At 43.2% G+C, this 19,157-nt stretch overlaps 3 protein-coding genes across 3 annotated transcripts; 1 reads left to right on the plus strand and 2 right to left on the minus strand.

The window, feature by feature from the left end:
* The first annotated feature begins 4,785 nt into the window (after positions 1 to 4,785).
* Positions 4,786 to 5,797, plus strand: LOC119564147 (scale keratin-like). Its single transcript, XM_037883014.2, has one exon. It carries the CDS (start codon positions 4,801 to 4,803, stop codon positions 5,287 to 5,289), a length of 489 nt encoding a protein of 162 aa, XP_037738942.1. The 5' UTR covers positions 4,786 to 4,800; the 3' UTR covers positions 5,290 to 5,797.
* Positions 5,798 to 6,493: 696 nt separating this feature from the next.
* Positions 6,494 to 7,201, minus strand: LOC114022563 (claw keratin-like). The gene is made up of 2 exons (XM_043535571.1): positions 6,880 to 7,201; positions 6,494 to 6,801 (listed from the first exon to the last, which is right to left on the minus strand). Exons 1-2 carry the CDS (start codon positions 7,199 to 7,201, stop codon positions 6,494 to 6,496), a joined length of 630 nt encoding a protein of 209 aa, XP_043391506.1.
* A 9,476-nt stretch (positions 7,202 to 16,677) lies between these two features.
* On the minus strand, positions 16,678 to 18,790 carry LOC119564119 (scale keratin-like). Its single transcript, XM_037882922.2, has 2 exons — positions 18,770 to 18,790; positions 16,678 to 17,695 (listed from the first exon to the last, which is right to left on the minus strand). The coding sequence occupies exon 2, from the start codon at positions 17,672 to 17,674 to the stop codon at positions 17,186 to 17,188; it is 489 nt and encodes a 162-aa protein (XP_037738850.1). The 5' UTR covers positions 17,675 to 17,695; positions 18,770 to 18,790; the 3' UTR covers positions 16,678 to 17,185.
* Between the last annotated feature and the right edge of the window lie 367 nt (positions 18,791 to 19,157).

The raw sequence follows: 19,157 nt of genomic DNA on the forward strand, positions 1-19,157 counted from the left end.
CCTACACCTCAATTGCTTGTTCACCTCCACATAAATCTGATCTAATATTGACATTATGCTCAATGATCATAGCCTTCCTCAAATCAAAGAACTTCAAAGCACTTCAGGCTCATTAATGTTGTATGTGTCCACAGTGTTGTATTATTTTAATAGCAGAATATTTGTACTGGTATTAGATGCCTCCAGATTGTGGGTTAGATTAATTTTACAAATGCATGTTAAGGTTTCGGATGTCATTCCAATAGTCAGCTCATGACTCTTAGCTTTCAAATTAGGGGCTATTTGATTTTCATTCAAAAAAGCTTTTCATTTCCCTTTCTTTACCAAACATTCCTTTGTAAACCTCAAGGGCAGATGCTGAGCCAGGGTACATCAGCGCAGTTCTATAAATCTCTATGACATTCTGTGCCTTAAAACTGAGCGGAGAAATTGACACTGCTCAGGTTAGAAGAAATCCTGTCAGGGGTATATTTTCCATTTTCAAACATTCTAATTATAGATGAAAATCTTACTCTGGAGAAGGGTCTGGCAGAATGCCCTTGGTTGGTCAGATTTAGAATGAATCCAATCTCCTCTCACAGCAATTTGACCACCGAAGAAGTACTCCTTAACTCTGTCTGTTTTACGCTTCTTCCTTTTCTTTACAAGCTGAATTCTCTTACAGGACCCAATTCTCTTGGCTGCTCATGGACAGAGATACAGTAGCTAATGTTTCCCACTCGTTTCACTGTACATTGGATCTGAGCAGTTGCGGTTGAAAGTGCCCAGTATGCTCAGACAGATACACTCCACACAAGGTTTTCTCTAAGCTAGCCTGGATAAAGTGCCTGTCTTCAGTTTGAAGCTGACGGAGCTATGCTGGTACACATGGGCTCAACATCCACCCTTAAACTGTAAAATAGATATAAAATGGAAATGCAAAGGTGCATTGAATGAAAATCAAAGAGTCCGATTTCAGAGTCTGAGAATCACAAATGAGTACTGGAATGACATCTGAGACCTTGACATACATTTTAAAAGCGAATCTAATCTTTAGTATTGGAAAATCTAATCCAAGTAAATGTTATTACTACTATAATAATACATCACTTTGGCAGTATAAAACTTAACAAGCGGTTGTGAAGTGCTTTGAAATGCTTAGATCAGAGGAAGCCTCAGACAATCCATTTTGAAAGCTATTATTATACCTGTTTGTGAAAGAAGGTCAGACAGGGAGTGATTGGGAAAGTCAAAAAAAGACACCAACAGTCGGGACTCTTCATGCCAAAAATTTACTCCAGCTCTTGAACCCCACTGGACACTTCCCGTCCGTGGCTTCCAGCTATGTCACTCACCTGAGAGTAACTCTTAGAAAGGCTCATTCTCGAATTTTTCTTAGTTTGTTCTCATGACTTTGGGGGGAATTTTTCCTTGAAACATCTTCTGATCTAAATGTGAAACATAATAAAAAATCAAGGGTTTTGCAATCCACTTTATTTGAAGGTGGTGGGTATTTACATTTGAGTAGATTTTAATTATCTCGTACCAAATTGAAGTGAATTGAATTATCTGGTACCACATCTGAATTAAATGTGGAGAGTTTTATTCCTGTACAACACATGAGCAAGCTTGAAATGTACACACTTGTAATTGGACAATTACTATCCTCATGTATAAAGAAGGCTGTGTCAAAGAGACGACTTAGCCTGTACCTCGTTTCACAAAGCTGAAAGAATTCATCACCATTGGGTCACTATGACCCACTAGAGACATGTGTTTCCAAGGAAAGAAAAAGTAGCACACACAGTGCAGTTGGCGACTTCGTCCCCATAGGTGACATGCCTTAAAGCAAGTTTTTGAAGCTTGAATTATATACTGTGATTTATAATGCTAACATACTCATGGGAAAGAATTTGACAGACTTTTAATTTCTTTGGAGGAGTGCTGTATTAATGTATAAAGGAGAGACAGTTAAAGTGGACCAAAATTAGCCAGTTTTTTTTTTTTAATCATTGATGCTTAGATCCATGGATGCACACATTTTTTAACAAGACATACTGCTAACCTTGTCTTCTAAAAGAGTGTCACAGGGATGGAGCACGTGCTTAGCCCGTGGCAGGAGGAGTCAGAAGTATTGGATTGTATTTCTGTTTCTGCAACTCAAACCCGTGCAACCTTCACCTCAATGTGCTTCTTTTTTCTCTACCTAGAAATCAGGGATAGTAAGGATGTTAAGACTGGAAATTGTTCAGCGTTCTTAGAACTCAAGATTTCAAAGCACCTAAGAACAGTCATTGGTGTTTTATAAATGCAAAGAGTTGTATCCTTAGAATATTATTAAATTGTTTTGGGATTAGAAGCCTCTGCATTGACTAGTAGAGTCACTTGAAAAAAAAATAGAGGCCAAGGTCTCTTGTGTTATTCCTTTAATCAGGTCATGATTCAAAGCCAAAGAATTTGGGGATATTGCATTTTCATTCAAATGTAGTTTTGCATTTGGTATTTTAAAAATTATTTTATAGGAAAATGAAGGTGCTCTCATGGTGGAAATCAGCACAGTTGCTTCAACTTCAAAGCAATTCTGGGCCTTAAAATCAAAGGAAGATATTTCTGCCTTCTTCCCTGGATACCGAAAGCACTCCTAGAGATATAGTTTACACTTAAAACAACATTCTGGTTCTTGCAGGATTTTTTTCAGCAATACGGCCCAAAGCTGGTCAGATTTTATGTCATATCTCATCCCACAGCACTCTCCTCCTTTACCAAGAATCCATGATTTCAACCTCTCCTGGGCTTCTTCCAGGGCTCAGTCAGCTGCATTATCTTGCAAGACCTCAGTTTCTTGTCAGCTCAGTCATAGAGAGATGGTTTCTGATAGAGTACAGGTTCCACAACTTAACTCAAAACCTTCCTATAGAAGAGCACTGCTTCCTTTCACTCCCTACCGTCCCTTCCCTTGACCTTGAGCAAATCAGCTCTAGGCATCCCTTTGAGACAGCATTGGTGACACAAGTGGAGGTCCAATGTTAGGTCACATTTTAATCACTGGAGGTTGAAATTCACTCCTGGGCAGAGAATCATCACAAAGGCTCGTACTATACTTAAGTCCTTGCGAAGACGTAGTTTGAAAGTTTAAAGTAGAACTAAAGCTGTCCATAGTCATTATTCGATCCCCCTGCCAAAGGGTGAATTTGAGACTTAAGGTCATGACAGGAAACGCACTGAAGGCAAAGGAATATTTCCAATTGATTACAAAGGGAATTGGATCTGAGATGGGGATGGAGGTTGTGAGAATGCAGAAAAATAGCTCTCTGCTTCCAAGCAGGTTTATAATGAAATGTCCAGTGCCCCTAAGAATGACCAGTATGAACAGAAAGGACCAAAGGGGATATCTGTTCAGGACAGCCAGTTGTGCTACTGATGCAATTCTGAATCACCTTGACATGCATTCTCATTGCACCACCAAAAAAGTCACTGGAATGACACAAGCAATGCAGACTGCAACGTGCATTATTAGGATTAGTCCAATAATCCCAAACCCTGAGAAAACAGCAGGTTCAAAAGGAGCATTTACCGAGGCATTATACTTTGTTTGGTAACTAATTAGGACTTCCTGTACCAAATGCAACGCAGATCCTCCAGGCAGTCCTAAAAACTGTATAAAAGGATTCACTGCTCAGGTCTCTTCTAAACGCTTCTTTGGACTTCATCTCCTCGGTGAACTGGGTAAGTCCAATTGGACTCAATCTCTTTCCAACACAAGAGCTGTCACAGTAGGGTCCATTTTCATTTTAAGCCTAACTCTTGTACATACTCTCTGTATTTTTATTAGGGACGAGGGTGTTTCTCCATTATCGTCTTTTGTAGTTATTCACTTGCAAGTACTGGTGGATCCATGATTTGACGCCATAGGTGGGGATTTTAGGAGCACCATATGCAATTGGGAAACATATTTCCGATTAACTGGAAATAGAATTAGGGCATTTAAATCTTTAAAGTAACATTAGAAAGTCCCTTAGCCATTTTTCTCTTGGATAGATTAGGAAGAAACTTCGCCACCTTAGGCCATAAATGACCAATTCAGGGGTCTTCTTTATTCTGAAGTAGCTGTTACTCCTTACTTTTGGAGCCAGGAGAATTATAAAGCTGACAGCTGGTCTGATTCAGTCTAGCAATTCCTACCTTCCTATGATCAGAAATGCCCATTGAAGGTTCTTATACTCAGATGGTATAATTTATTGTCGCTCCATGGATGTCGGTGGACCTGAACCCATTTTACCAGAGCTGAGGATCTTGTCCTTAGTGATTTATTTGGAGAATGGAAAAAATTCTGTTCCTTCCTTAGCAAGTATTGGTGACTCCCAGGGTTTGGAAAAGCAAAGAGTCACACTCTGACACTGGACTCTACTGGTTTGCATGCGGAGGTTGAATCCTCAAAGGAAAGGAAAAGATCAGCATTATCCCAGCCAAGTTCTCTTTGAGAAATGTCTACAATGGACGCAGCATCCCAGGTATCCTTCAAAGAAATAATTACATTTATTCCAGGCGGTGTTTTTAGACAGGTCACTGAGAGGGCTTCAAAGGGGACAATTGGGAGAGTAAGTGTAGTGTGAGTGGATAAGAGCCAAAGAAAGAGGAAATAGGAACAAATATATAGCCAAAAATATAGGAGCTAAGTCCACTCCTCCTGTCTCTCTCGGGCCCCACGTAGACCTCACTACTACAGTAACTGAGGTTTGAGTCTTTCTTCCACTGATACGAGTACCTTCTCTTTACCCTATTCCCTGTTGTGTGTTTCAGGTTTACCTGCATCACAGAAAGATGTCTTGCTCCAGCCTGTACTATCCAGAATGCGGGGTGGCCCGGCCCAGTCCAGTTTCCGGCAGCTTCAATGAGCCGTGCGTTAGGCAGTGCCCTGACTCTGAAGTGGTCATTAGACCATCACCCGTTGTTGTAACCATCCCAGGACCAATTCTCAGCAATTTCCCTCAGCAGAGTGAAGTGGCAGCTGTAGGAGCACCTGTGGTCGGAGCCGGCTATGGGGGCTCATTTGGTCTGGGGGGATTGTACGGCTATGGAGGCCGTTACGGCGGACTGTATGGTTTAGGAGGATTAGGTGGTTATGGGGGCCATTATGGTTACGCGGGATTGTGTGGTTATGGGGGCCGTTATGGTTACGGGGGATTGAGTGGTTATGGGGGTCGTTATGGTAGACTGTGTGGTTACGGGGGAGGTTACGGTTATGGAGGATTATCCGGTTCCGGGGTATCTTGCCATAGGTACCTGAGTGGAAGCTGTACACCATGTTAAACCTTGCAGGAATATCAATGGTAAAAAAAAAGACCAGGAAATGAAGAACAAGCAACAGATTCAGAGGGAGATTTCAGAAGCGCTGTGCAGGCATGGCTCCACTTGGATTCAACGCGAGCTGTGTCTGCTCAGCGCCTTTGTCTCCTAGACCCATTTCTAATGTTATGCTTATAAACTTTTTCTGCCAGTGCTTTCCCAACCACGTGCTTAGTCTCTTAGTCACATGTGGACTCATTCTGAATTACACTCAGGCTGTTTGCTCTAACCCCGCAGTGCGAAGGAAACAGGGGCTTTAGGACAGGCATCAGTTGTATTTATTATCACTCGAATTTGTTTGTCCAACTCTGCACCTGCGAAAAAGGAAAAACAACATCTTGCCTCAAATGCATCGCAAGGAAGCGGGTGATCGGTCGCAGCCCCTCTGGAAACACGTGAAATACCTTCTTTCTATTGTGTATTATTTCTTTCTGTAACTGTGTATTGCAAATTTCATTCACATTAAAAACTATGCTGCATCGTAATATCGGTCTTCTGGTTTTCCTTGTTCCTCCCTCCTTGTTTAAAAATCCTGCTGCATGAAATTCATCCCTGTAGAGCAGGCAGCACCAGACACCTCTCAAGTTGCAACTTTCGAAGGCATGGAGTGACAAGAGAGTAAAGCCCTTTAAGTGGTTCGTAGCGATGTGGAAGCTTTTGGTGCTATTAAAAGATCACCACTGTAGAGTTTGACAATCAAGTCTGTTTGCCACCATTTTTAATTCCTTGTTTCACCATGGTCTGTCACAACGTAACGAAAACACAATAAAAGCTGAAGATCAAAAAGTGTCTACGTTATGCAGCTGCTGTTAGAAAGTTAAAAGGCTGAAAGAAACGTTCCATATTCCTGGGTAGGAGAGAACCTAGCCTGATTCTCCTTGACAATAAAGTCTTGTGACACTCCTCTGGCATTGGAAAGAGGCAGGAAAGTCACTACAAATGTAGGTCACATATACCTTAAGGCCCTGCTGCCTTTGCACTTTACAGAGTGGTGTAAAAACCCATAGCGCAGTACAGAATCAGGCCCGCTGTGTTGATAATAGTGGAAGCACATAGCCAGGAAGGCATTAGAAGACCCATCCTGTGAATTATGGGAAACATTCGGCATGTTTGCAGAGGTGCTGATTAAGTGGAGCTCTTTTGTTATTTCACAAAGAGTTCGATGTACTCAGCACTTCTCAAAGACAGGCCTATGCGCTAAACCATCAATCTGTATCTTGCTGTTCATTTCCTGGTTCTTCCTTTTTCTTTGCATATGCCTACAGCTTCCACTCAGGTACCTATGGCAAGATACCCCGGAACTGGATAATCCTCCATAACCATAACCTCCCCCGTAACCACACAATCCCCCGTAACCTCCCCCATAACCGCACAGTCCACCATAACGGACCCCATAACCGCACAGTCTGCCATAAGGGCCCCCGCAACCACTCAATCCCCCGTAACCATAATGGCCCCCGTAACCACACAATCCCCTGAAACCACCCACATAACCATACAATCCCCCGTAACCTCACAGTCCACCATAACGGCCCCCGTAACTACTCAATCCCCCGTAACCATAACGGCCCCCATAAGCACCTAATCCCCCGTAACCATACAATCCTCCGTAACGGCCTCCATAGCCGTACAATCCCCCCAAACCGAATGAACCCCCATAGCCGGCTCCGACCACAGGTGCTCCTACAGCTGCCACTTCACTCTGCTGAGGGAAAGTGCTGAGAATTGGTCCCGGGATGGTCACGACAATGGGTGATGGTCTGATGACCACTTCAGAGTCAGGGCACTGCCTAACACATGGCTCGTTCCAGCTGCCAGAAACTGGACTGGGCCGGGCCACCCTGCATTCTGGATAGCACAGGCTGGAGCAAGACATCTTTCTGTGTGCAATCCTGAAACACACAACAAAACATAAGAAGATAAGAATGGCCATACGGGGTCAGATCAAAGGTCCATCAAGCCCAGTATCATGTCCTCTGACAGTGGCCAATGGGAGGTGCCCCAAAGGGAAAGACCAGGTTATCATCAAGTGATCCATGCCCTGTCACCCCATCCCAGCTTCTGGAAAACAGAGGACACCACTCCTGCCCATCCTGGCTCATAGCCATTGATGGACCTATCTTTCATGAATCTATCTAGCTCCCTCTTGAACCCTGTTATAGTACTGGCCTTCACAACAGCCTCTGGCAAGGAGTTCCAGAGGTTGACAGGGAATAGAGTAAAGAAAAGGTACTAGTGTCAGTGGAAGAAAGGACTCAAAACTCGGTTACTATTGCAGTGATGTCGCTGTGGGGCCCAAGAGAGAGAAGGAGTGGATTTAGTCCCTATGTTTGTGGCTGCGTATTGGTCCCTATTTCCTCTTCTTATGCCTCTTATCCACTCACAGTAAACTTCCCTCCCAACGGGCCCCTTTGAACCCTTCTCAATGACTTTGTCTGAAAAACAAGTAAGAGTAACTATTTCATTGACGGACCCCCGGGATTCGGTGTCCATTATAGACATTGCTCAAAGAGAACATGGCTGGGATACTGCTATCATTTGCTTTCCTCTGAGGATTCAACCTCTGCATTCAAACCAGTTGAGTCCGGTGTCAGAATGTGGCTCTTTGGCTTTCTAAACCTTGGGAGTCATGAATACTTGCGGATGAATAAACAGAAACTTTTCTTTTCTTCAAATAAATCACTAAGGACAAGATCCTCAGCTCTGGTAAAATGGGTTCAGGTCCACTGACTTCTATGGAGCAACAATAAATTACACCATCTGAGTATAAGAATCTTCAAATGGGTATTTCTGCTCATAGGAACGTTGGAATTGCTAGACTGGATCACACCAGTTGTCAGCTTAATAATTCTCCTGCCTCCAATAGTGAGGAGTAACGGCTACTTCCAAATAAAGTAGAAGACCCCTAAATTGGCCATGTATGGAATAAACTGGGAAAGTTTCTTCCTAATCTAGCCAAGCGAAAAATGGCTAAGAAACTTTCTAAAATTACTTTAGGAAGATTTAAATGCCCGAAATCAATTTCCAGTTATTAGGAAATATGTTTCTCAGTTGCATATGGTGCTCCTAAAATCCCCATCTTTGGCTTCAAATCATGGATCCACCACAACCAGCAACTGATTATCTACACAAGATAATTATGTATGGAACAACGCTCTCATCCCTGATAAAAATCACAGAGAGTACATGCAAGATTCAGTCTTAAATGGAAATGGATCCTACTGTGACACCTCTTGATGTTAGAAAGAGTTTGATTCCAATTGGACTTACCCAATTGACCGAGGAGCTGAAGTGTGGAGAAGTGTTTAGAAGGACCCTGAGTTGTGAGCGCTTTTATACAGTGTCTAGGACTGCCTGGAGGATCTGTGATGCGTTTGGTACAGGAAGTCCCAATTAGTTACCAAACAAAGTTGCATGCCTCGGTAAATCCTTCTTTTGATGGAGCTGTTTTCTCAGGGTTTGGGAGTAGTGGGCTAATCTCAGCCTCAAAGGGAGTGAGATGCACGTTGCAATCTGCATTTCTAGTATCATTCCAGTGACTCTCTTGGTGCTGCAATGAGCATGCATGTCAAGGTGATTCAGAGCTGCATCAGTAGCATAACTGGCTGTCCTGAACAGATATCCCCTTTGGTCCTTTCAGTTCATGCTGGTCATTGTCAGGGGCATTCTACAGTTCATGATAAATTTGCCAGGAAGCAAAGATCCATTTTTCTGCTTTCTCACAAGCTCCATCCCCAACGGGTCAGATCCAATTCCCTTTGAAAACAATCGGAATCATTCCATTGCCTTCAGTGTCTTTCCTGTCATGACCTTAAGTCTCAAATTCACCTTTTGGCAGGGGGATAGTACGATGCCTATGGACAATTTTAGCCCCACTTTAAACTTTCAAACCACCTCTGAGTAGGGACTTCAGTGCAGCATGGGCCTTTGTGTTGGCCCTCTGCCCAGAGGTGAATTTCACCTTACGATGATTAAACCTTGACCTAACATAGGACCGCCACTTGTGTCACCAATGCTATCTCAAAGGGTTTCCTAGACCAGATTTACTCATGGGTCCATGGAAGGGATAGGGGGGAGTTAAAGGAAGCAGTGCTCTTTTCTAGAAAAGTTTTCAGTTAAATCTTTAAATTTGTACTCTGCTAGAAACCATAGAATCATAGAATATCAGGGTTGGAAGGGACCTCAGGTGGTCATCTAGTCCAACCCCCTGCTCAAAGCAGGACAAATCCCCAACTAAATCATCCCAGCGAAGGCTTTGTCAAGCCTGACCTTAAAAATATCTAAGGAAGGAGATTCCACCACCTCCCTAGGTAACGCAGTCCAGTGTTTCACCACCCTCCAGCCCATACTTCTTTAACTTGCTGGCAAGAATACTTTGGGAGACCGTGTCAAAAGCTTTGCTAAAGTCAAGGAACAACATGTCCACCGCTTTCCCCTCATCCACAGGGCCAGTTATCTCGTCATACAAGGCAATTAGATTAGTCAGGCATGACTTGCCCTTGGTGAAACCATGCTGACTGTTCCTGATCACTTTCCTCTCCTCTAAGTGCTTCAGAATTGATTCCTTGAGGACCTGCTCCATGATTTTTCCAGGGACTGAGGTGTGGCTGACTGGCCTGTAGTTCCATCTCTCTATGAGTGAGCTGACAAGAAACTGAGGTCTTGCAAGATAATGGACTGACTAAGCCCTGGAAGAAGCCCAGGAGAGATGGAAATAATGGATTATGGCTGAAGGAGGAAAGGGCTGTTGGCTGTGATTTGACATAGAGTCCCACCAGCCACCGGTTATGTTGCATAAAACATTCCTGCAAGAACCAGAATGTTGTTTTAAGTGTAAAATATATCTCTAGGAGTGCATTCTATATCCAGGGAAGAAGGCAGAAATGTCTTCCTTTGACTTTAAGGCCCTGCACCTCTTTCAGTTTGAAGCAACTCTGCGGATTAACGCCAAGGGAGCCCCTTCGTTTTCCTATAAATACACCAAATGCAAAATTACATTAGAATGAAAATGAAATATCCCCAAATTCTTTGGCTTTGAATCATGACCTGATTAAAGGAATGACATGAGAGCCCGTGGCCTCTATTTTTTTTTAAGTGACTCTATTACTCATTGCAGAGGCGTCTAATCCCAGGAACAATTTATTAATCTTCTAAGAATACAACCCTTTTTATGTGTGAAACACCAATACGTGTTTGTCAGGTGCTTTGGAATCTTGAGTTCTGAGAACGCTGGAAAACTTCCACCCGTGACAACCTTACTATCCTTGTTTTTTTGGCATAGAACAAGAGGCACGTGGAGGTGAAGGTCACACGGGGGTCAGTTCCAGAAACAGAAATACAACCCAATAGTTCTGACTCCTCGTAACACAGAGTAAGTTCGAGGTTCACCCCTGTAACACGCTGTTACAAGATGACATTAGTAATATCTCTTGCTAAAAAATGTGTGCATCCTTGGATCTAAGCATCAACAATGAAAAAATGACTAACGTTTGATACACTTTAATTGTTTCTTCTTTATACTTGAGGACAACACTTCTCCAGAGGAATTACAAGGCTCTCAATTTCTATCTTTTCCTTGGCTGTGGTAGCATTGCAAATCATAGTATATCATTCAAGCATCAAAAACTTGCTTTAACACATAGCACCCATTGGGATGAAGTCACCAACCTCACTGTGTTTTCTCCTTTTTCTTTCATTGGAAAAACTTCTCTCGAATGGGTCATCGTGACCCAATGGTAATGAATTCTTTCAGATTTGTGAAACGAGGTACAGGGTGGGTCGTCTCTTTAACATAGCCTTCTTTATCCATGAGGATAATAATTGATCAAAGGAATTACAAGTGTGTACATTTCAAGCTTGTCCATGTGCAGTGTAGAAATAAAACTCTCAATATAGAATTCAAATGGGAAAAAATGATGGTACCAGATAATTTAAGTCTGCTCAAATGGAAATACCAACCACTAAGCAAATACCTTCAAATAAAGGGATTTAAAGCGCATTGCAAGACTCTCGAAAGCTGATCATTGTTCACACTTAGATCAGAAGATATTTCACCCTAATGTTCTCCAAAAAATCATCCAAACAAACTCAAAAGAAAATTCCAGACTGAGCCTCTCTAACAATTACTCTCAGTTGAGTGACATATTTGGAAGCCATGAACGGTAAGTGTCCAGTAAGGTTCAGGAGATGAAGTTTGTTATTTGGCAGGAGTAGGGACAACTATATTGGAGTTTTTCTTCTGATTCTGCCGATCACTCCCTGTCTGACCTTCACTTTAACATGCCTCCGTTCACCTCTGTGGCAAACAGGGATAATGATAACTTTCACGGTGGATTGTCTGAAGCTTCCTCTGATTTAAACATTTCAAAGCACTTAACAACCACTCATTAAGTTTTATATGGCCAAAGTGATGTATTGTTATAGTAATAATTACTTTATGGTATTTAGATGGGATTGTTTTGGGATTAGATGTTCCAACATTTAAGATTAGATTCACTTTAAAAATGTGTGTCAAGGTCTCAGATATCATTCCAGTATTGAGCTGTGGTTCTCATCCTCTGAAACTGTGGCTCTTTGACTTTCATTCAATGCACCTTTGCATTTCCCTTTTATATCTATTTTAATGTTTTAGGGTAGATGTTGAGCACAGCTCCATCAGCTTCAAACTGAAGAAGGGTACTTTGCTCAGCATAGGTTAGAAGAAACCTTGTGTGGAGTCCATCTGTCCGTGCGCACTCTACACTTCCACCTGCAACTGCTCAGATCCAACGTGGTGAAATGTGTGGGAAACATCAGCTACTACATCTCCGTCCATGAGCAGCCAAGAGAATTGGGCCCTGTAAGAGAATTCAGCTTGTGAAGAAAAGGAAAAGCACAAAACAGACAGAGTTAAGGAGTACTTCTTCTGTGGTCAACTTTCTGTGAGAGGAGACTGGATTAATTCCAAGTCTGACCAACCTAGGGCAATTCTGCAGAAAGCTTTTCAGCCGTAATTAGAATGATCTGTAAAGTAGAAAATACACCCCCAGTGCCACTTCTTCTAACCTGAGCAGTGTCAATGCCTTCCCTCAATTGAAGTGTATGGAACTTCGCTGACGTACCCTGGCTCAGCATCTGCCCCTTGAGCTTCACAAAGGAAAGTTTGTTAAAGAAAGGGAAATGAAAAGCTTTTTTGAATGAAAATCAAAGAGCCCCAAATTCGGAGGCTAGGACTTGTGAACTCTCTATGGGAATGACATCAGAAACCTAAACATGAATTTGTAAAATTAACTAATCCATACCTTCTGGGGCATCTACTCCCAGGAAAAATATTCTCCCGTTAAAATAATGCAACATAGTGGACACATGCAACTTTAATGAGTGAGATATACTTTGAAGTCCTTGATCTGAGGAAGGCTATGGTCATTGAGCATAATGTCAATATTAGATCAGATTTATGTGGAGGTGAACAAGCACATTGAGGTGAAGCATCAGGAGCATGTGGCAGAGTCAGAAATAAAACCCAATAATACACCATTACTCACCGTGGCTTCTCTATTACACTGGACAGTCAGAAATAAAACCCAATAATACGCCATTACTCACCGTGGCTTCTCTATTACACTGGACAGTCAGAAATAAAACCCAATAATACGCCATTACTCATCGTGGCTTCTCTGTTACACTGGACAGTTACCATTTTAGGGTTCCAAATATCCCATAGCAGCATCAGCGAAGTCAGTTGAATGAAAACAGGAATGTAGCTGACCCCTAAAGTTTTCAGATGAAAGAGTTGTATGGTGTAAGGTGCATGTCACGCCATGTGGAGTTAGGAACAAACTAATCATCAGAACCACAGAGGAAAAAAAATACATCAATTCAAGGCATTATGCAAAGTTTGTTTTGCAACTAATTAGGCCCTCAGGAGCACAGGGCCTCTGAATTCCCTGGGGCAGTCCATGAAACCACATAAAAACACCCATGACTCAGAATTCTTCCAACCACTTTTCTAACTAATCCTTCTCTGTGAAAGGATAAGTCGTATTCGACTCACTATCTGAGGAACTTGGGCAGTCACATCCCTTGGGTAGCTCTGAAAATTCTCACCCCCAATTTTTAATTTAGGGTCTTGGAAGAAACTCCCCAATCATCCTGAAGCACTTACATGAGAGGAAAGTGATCAGGAACAGTCAGCATGGATTCACCGAGGGAAGGCCATGCCTGACTAATCTAATCGCCCTCTATGATGAGATCACTGGTTCTGTGGATGAAGGGAAAGCAGTAGAAGTAGCAAAGCTTTAGCAAAGCTTTTGACGCGGTCTCCCACAGTATTCTTGTCAGCAAGTTAAAGAAGTATGGGCTGGATGAATGCACTATAAGGTAGGTAGAAAGTTGGCTAGATTGTCGGGCACAACGGGTAGTGATCAATAGCTCCATGTCTAGTTGGCAGCTGGTGTCAAGTGGAGTGCCCCAGGGGTCGGTCCTGGGGCCGGTTTTGTTCAATATCTTCATAAATGATCTGGAGGATGGTGTGGATTGCACCCTCAGCAAATTTGCAGATGATACTAAACTAGGAGGAGTGGTAGATACGCTGGAGGGCAGGGATAGGATACAGAGGGCCCTAGACAAATTGGAGGATTGGGCCAAAAGAAATCTGATGAGGTTCAATAAGGATAAGTGCAGGGTTCTGCACTTAGGACGGAAGAACCCAATGCACCGCTACAGACTAGGGACCGAATGGCTAGGCAGCAGTTCTGCGGAAAAGGACCTAGGGGTGACAGTGGACGAGAAGCTGGATATGAGTCAGCAGTGTGCCCTTGTTGCCAAGAAGGCCAATGGCATTTTGGGATGTATAAGTAGGGGCATAGCAAGCTGATCAAGGGACGTGATCGTTCCCCTCTATTCGACATTGGTGAGGCCTCATCTGGAGTACTGTGTCCAGTTTTGGGCCCCACACTACAAGAAGGATGTGGATAAATTGGAGAGAGTCCAGCGAAGGGCAACAAAAATGATTAGGGGTCTGGAACACATGACTTATGAGGAGAGGCTGAGGGAACTGGGATTGTTTAGTCTGCAGAAGAGAAGAATGAGGGGGGATTTGATAGCTGCTTTCAACTACCTGAGAGGTGGTTCCAGAGAGGATGGTTCTAGACTATTCTCAGTGGTAGAAGAGGACAGGACAAGGAGTAATGGTCTCAAGTTGCAGTGGGGGAGGTTTAGGTTGGATATTAGGAAAAACTTTTTCACCAAGAGGGTGGTGAAACACTGGAATGTGTTACCTAGGGAGGTGGTAGAATCTCCTTCCTTAGAAGTTTTTAAGGTCAGGCTTGACAAAGCCCTGGCTGGGATGATTTAGTTGGGGATTGGTCCTGCTTTGAGCAGGGGGTTGGACTAGATACCTCCTGAGGTCCCTTCCAACCCTGATATTCTATGATTCTATGATTCTAAGTTTCCTCCATAGAGGCTTAATTCGTTCTTCTTCTGCTTTCTTCTGATGCAGCTGGTAAGTGACACTCATTGAGACATGATATTGTACTGGATGGGCCACTCTTCTCTTCCTGCATGGCAGTTGCTACCATCTCATATGCACAAGTGATTATAGGTGCAGTTACTCATCTGGTCTCACTTAGTGTAGCTCCAGTGAAATCAGTGGAACAGGGCACATTTACACCAGCTGAGGAAGTGGGGTTTAGTGGGGGTTTTTTATTTTAAAAAGAAGCCAAACACTTCCCTTCGTTGATCAGCAAGTGTTGGTGACACACTGAGGTTTACACACCAAAGCAGCACATTCTGAGGCTGACCTGAACTCCTAACATCCTAACAAGGAAAATGGCATTGCTAATGCTATCCCAGTCAAGTTCCGTGTTATAATTTTTAATGGACCAATAATTGCGTGCATTAGTGATAGAAATTATATAGTGCTTAGAGACAGGGTTATTTAGGACAAAGAAAGTCACAAAAATTCGAAATAGTGGGTAGGTCTTTCTTTCTTGCTTTCTTGCTTTCTCTCTCCTTTTGTCTCTCTCTTTAAGTGTCTTTGTGATCTCAATTGAATTAGGAGCTCAATATAAACATTTTTATTCCACTTATCCATGCACCTTAAATTTACTCTCTTGTCTGCTGCGTGTCTCAGATTTATCTCCACTGCAGAAAGATGTCTTGTTTCACAAATGTGTGGAGAGACTTTCCACAAAGCATGTGTGGACAGCTTCAACAAGCCTTACTTAAGGTAGTGCCCTGAGCCCACAGTGCTGATCCAACCACCCACCCTTTGTCATGATCTTCTCAGGACCAATGCTCAGTTCTTTCCCTCAGGAAAGCACAGTGGGATCTTCAGCAGCAGCTGACACTGGAGGTGGTGATGGGGCCCTATGTAGTGACAGAACCTTATAGCATTATGGAGGTTTATGTAGCTGGGGGGTCCCTGTGGTTCTGCGACATGACATGGCTATCGGGATTCATATGGTTAGGAGAGATTCTGTGGTTACAAGGCACTTTATGGTTGTGGGAGGAATATAGTGTTGCGGGGATGGTGATGGGGCCATGGATACCTTAATGGAAACATTGGGCTCTGTTAAACCCAGTAGGCATATGCAAAGAAAAGGGAAGAACCAGGAAATGAACAGCAAGATACAGATTGATGGTTTAGCGCATAGGCCTGTCTTTGAGAAGTGCTGAGTACATCGAACTCTTTGTGAAATAACAAAAGAGCTCCACTTAATCAGCACCTCTGCAAACATGCCGAATGTTTCCCATAATTCACAGGATGGGTCTTCTAATGCCTTCCTGGCTATGTGCTTCCACTATTATCAACACAGCGGGCCTGATTCTGTACTGCGCTATGGGTTTTTACACCACTCTGTAAAGTGCAAAGGCAGCAGGGCCTTAAGGTATATGTGACCTACATTTGTAGTGACTTTCCTGCCTCTTTCCAATGCCAGAGGAGTGTCACAAGACTTTATTGTCAAGGAGAATCAGGCTAGGTTCTCTCCTACCCAGGAATATGGAACGTTTCTTTCAGCCTTTTAACTTTCTAACAGCAGCTGCATAACGTAGACACTTTTTGATCTTCAGCTTTTATTGTGTTTTCGTTACGTTGTGACAGACCATGGTGAAACAAGGAATTAAAAATGGTGGCAAACAGACTTGATTGTCAAACTCTACAGTGGTGATCTTTTAATAGCACCAAAAGCTTCCACATCGCTACGAACCACTTAAAGGGCTTTACTCTCTTGTCACTCCATGCCTTCGAAAGTTGCAACTTGAGAGGTGTCTGGTGCTGCCTGCTCTACAGGGATGAATTTCATGCAGCAGGATTTTTAAACAAGGAGGGAGGAACAAGGAAAACCAGAAGACCGATATTACGATGCAGCATAGTTTTTAATGTGAATGAAATTTGCAATACACAGTTACAGAAAGAAATAATACACAATAGAAAGAAGGTATTTCACGTGTTTCCAGAGGGGCTGCGACCGATCACCCGCTTCCTTGCGATGCATTTGAGGCAAGATGTTGTTTTTCCTTTTTCGCAGGTGCAGAGTTGGACAAACAAATTCGAGTGATAATAAATACAACTGATGCCTGTCCTAAAGCCCCTGTTTCCTTCGCACTGCGGGGTTAGAGCAAACAGCCTGAGTGTAATTCAGAATGAGTCCACATGTGACTAAGAGACTAAGCACGTGGTTGGGAAAGCACTGGCAGAAAAAGTTTATAAGCATAACATTAGAAATGGGTCTAGGAGACAAAGGCGCTGAGCAGACACAGCTCGCGTTGAATCCAAGTGGAGCCATGCCTGCACAGCGCTTCTGAAATCTCCCTCTGAATCTGTTGCTTGTTCTTCATTTCCTGGTCTTTTTTTTTACCATTGATATTCCTGCAAGGTTTAACATGGTGTACAGCTTCCACTCAGGTACCTATGGCAAGATACCCCGGAACCGGATAATCCTCCATAACCGTAACCTCCCCCGTAACCACACAGTCTACCATAACGACCCCCATAACCACTCAATCCCCCGTAACCATAACGGCCCCCATAACCACACAATCCCGCGTAACCATAATGGCCCCCATAACCACCTAATCCTCCTAAACCATACAGTCCGCCGTAACGGCCTCCATAGCCGTACAATCCCCCCAGACCAAATGAGCCCCCATAGCCGGCTCCGACCACAGGTGCTCCTACAGCTGCCACTTCACTCTGCTGAGGGAAATTGCTGAGAATTGGTCCTGGGATGGTTACAACAACGGGTGATGGTCTAATGACCACTTCAGAGTCAGGGCACTGCCTAACGCACGGCTCATTGAAGCTGCCGGAAACTGGACTGGGCCGGGCCACCCCGCATTCTGGATAGCACAGGCTGGAGCAAGACATCTTTCTGTGATGCAGGTAAACCTGAAACACACAACAGGGAATAGGGTAAAGAGAAGGTACTCGTATCAGTGGAAGAAAGACTCAAACCTCAGTTACTGTAGTAGTGAGGTCTATGTGGGGCCCGAGAGAGACAGGAGGAGTGGACTTAGCTCCTATATTTTTGGCTATATATTTGTTCCTATTTCCTCTTTCTTTGGCTCTTATCCACTCACACTACACTTACTCTCCCAATTGTCCCCTTTGAAGCCCTCTCAGTGACCTGTCTAAAAACACCGCCTGGAATAAATGTAATTATTTCTTTGAAGGATACCTGGGATGCTGCGTCCATTGTAGACATTTCTCAAAGAGAACTTGGCTGGGATAATGCTGATCTTTTCCTTTCCTTTGAGGATTCAACCTCCGCATGCAAACCAGTAGAGTCCAGTGTCAGAGTGTGACTCTTTGCTTTTCCAAACCCTGGGAGTCACCAATACTTGCTAAGGAAGGAACAGAATTTTTTCCATTCTCCAAATAAATCACTAAGGACAAGATCCTCAGCTCTGGTAAAATGGGTTCAGGTCCACCGACATCCATGGAGCGACAATAAATTATACCATCTGAGTATAAGAACCTTCAATGGGCATTTCTGATCATAGGAAGGTAGGAATTGCTAGACTGAATCAGACCAGCTGTCAGCTTTATAATTCTCCTGGCTCCAAAAGTAAGGAGTAACAGCTACTTCAGAATAAAGAAGACCCCTGAATTGGTCATTTATGGCCTAAGGTGGCGAAGTTTCTTCCTAATCTATCCAAGAGAAAAATGGCTAAGGGACTTTCTAATGTTACTTTAAAGATTTAAATGCCCTAATTCTATTTCCAGTTAATCGGAAATATGTTTCCCAATTGCATATGGTGCTCCTAAAATCCCCACCTATGGCGTCAAATCATGGATCCACCAGTACTTGCAAGTGAATAACTACAAAAGACGATAATGGAGAAACACCCTCGTCCCTAATAAAAATACAGAGAGTATGTACAAGAGTTAGGCTTAAAATGAAAATGGACCCTACTGTGACAGCTCTTGTGTTGGAAAGAGATTGAGTCCAATTGGACTTACCCAGTTCACCGAGGAGATGAAGTCCAAAGAAGCGTTTAGAAGAGACCTGAGCAGTGAATCCTTTTATACAGTTTTTAGGACTGCCTGGAGGATCTGCGTTGCATTTGGTACAGGAAGTCCTAATTAGTTACCAAACAAAGTATAATGCCTCGGTAAATGCTCCTTTTGAACCTGCTGTTTTCTCAGGGTTTGGGATTATTGGACTAATCCTAATAATGCACGTTGCAGTCTGCATTGCTTGTGTCATTCCAGTGACTTTTTTGGTGGTGCAATGAGAATGCATGTCAAGGTGATTCAGAATTGCATCAGTAGCACAACTGGCTGTCCTGAACAGATATCCCCTTTGGTCCTTTCTGTTCATACTGGTCATTCTTAGGGGCACTGGACA

The sequence above is a fragment of the Chelonia mydas genome, chromosome 24, assembly GCF_015237465.2.
Source record: "Chelonia mydas isolate rCheMyd1 chromosome 24, rCheMyd1.pri.v2, whole genome shotgun sequence".
NCBI lineage: Eukaryota > Metazoa > Chordata > Testudines > Cheloniidae > Chelonia > Chelonia mydas.

Excerpts from the sequence above, each read along its gene's own strand:
- LOC119564119 (XM_037882922.2), bottom strand. The coding sequence starts at position 17,674 with ATGTCTTGCTCCAGCCTGTGCTATCCAGAATGCGGGGTGGCCCGGCCC.
- LOC119564147 (XM_037883014.2), top strand. The coding sequence starts at position 4,801 with ATGTCTTGCTCCAGCCTGTACTATCCAGAATGCGGGGTGGCCCGGCCC.
- LOC114022563 (XM_043535571.1), bottom strand. The coding sequence starts at position 7,201 with ATGTCTTGCTCCAGCCTGTGCTATCCAGAATGCAGGGTGGCCCGGCCC. Across the intron at positions 6,802-6,879 it reads TGGGGGCCGTTATGGTTACG|GGGGATTGTGTGGTTACGGG; the intron begins GGGGATTGAGTA and ends TGGGTGGTTTCA.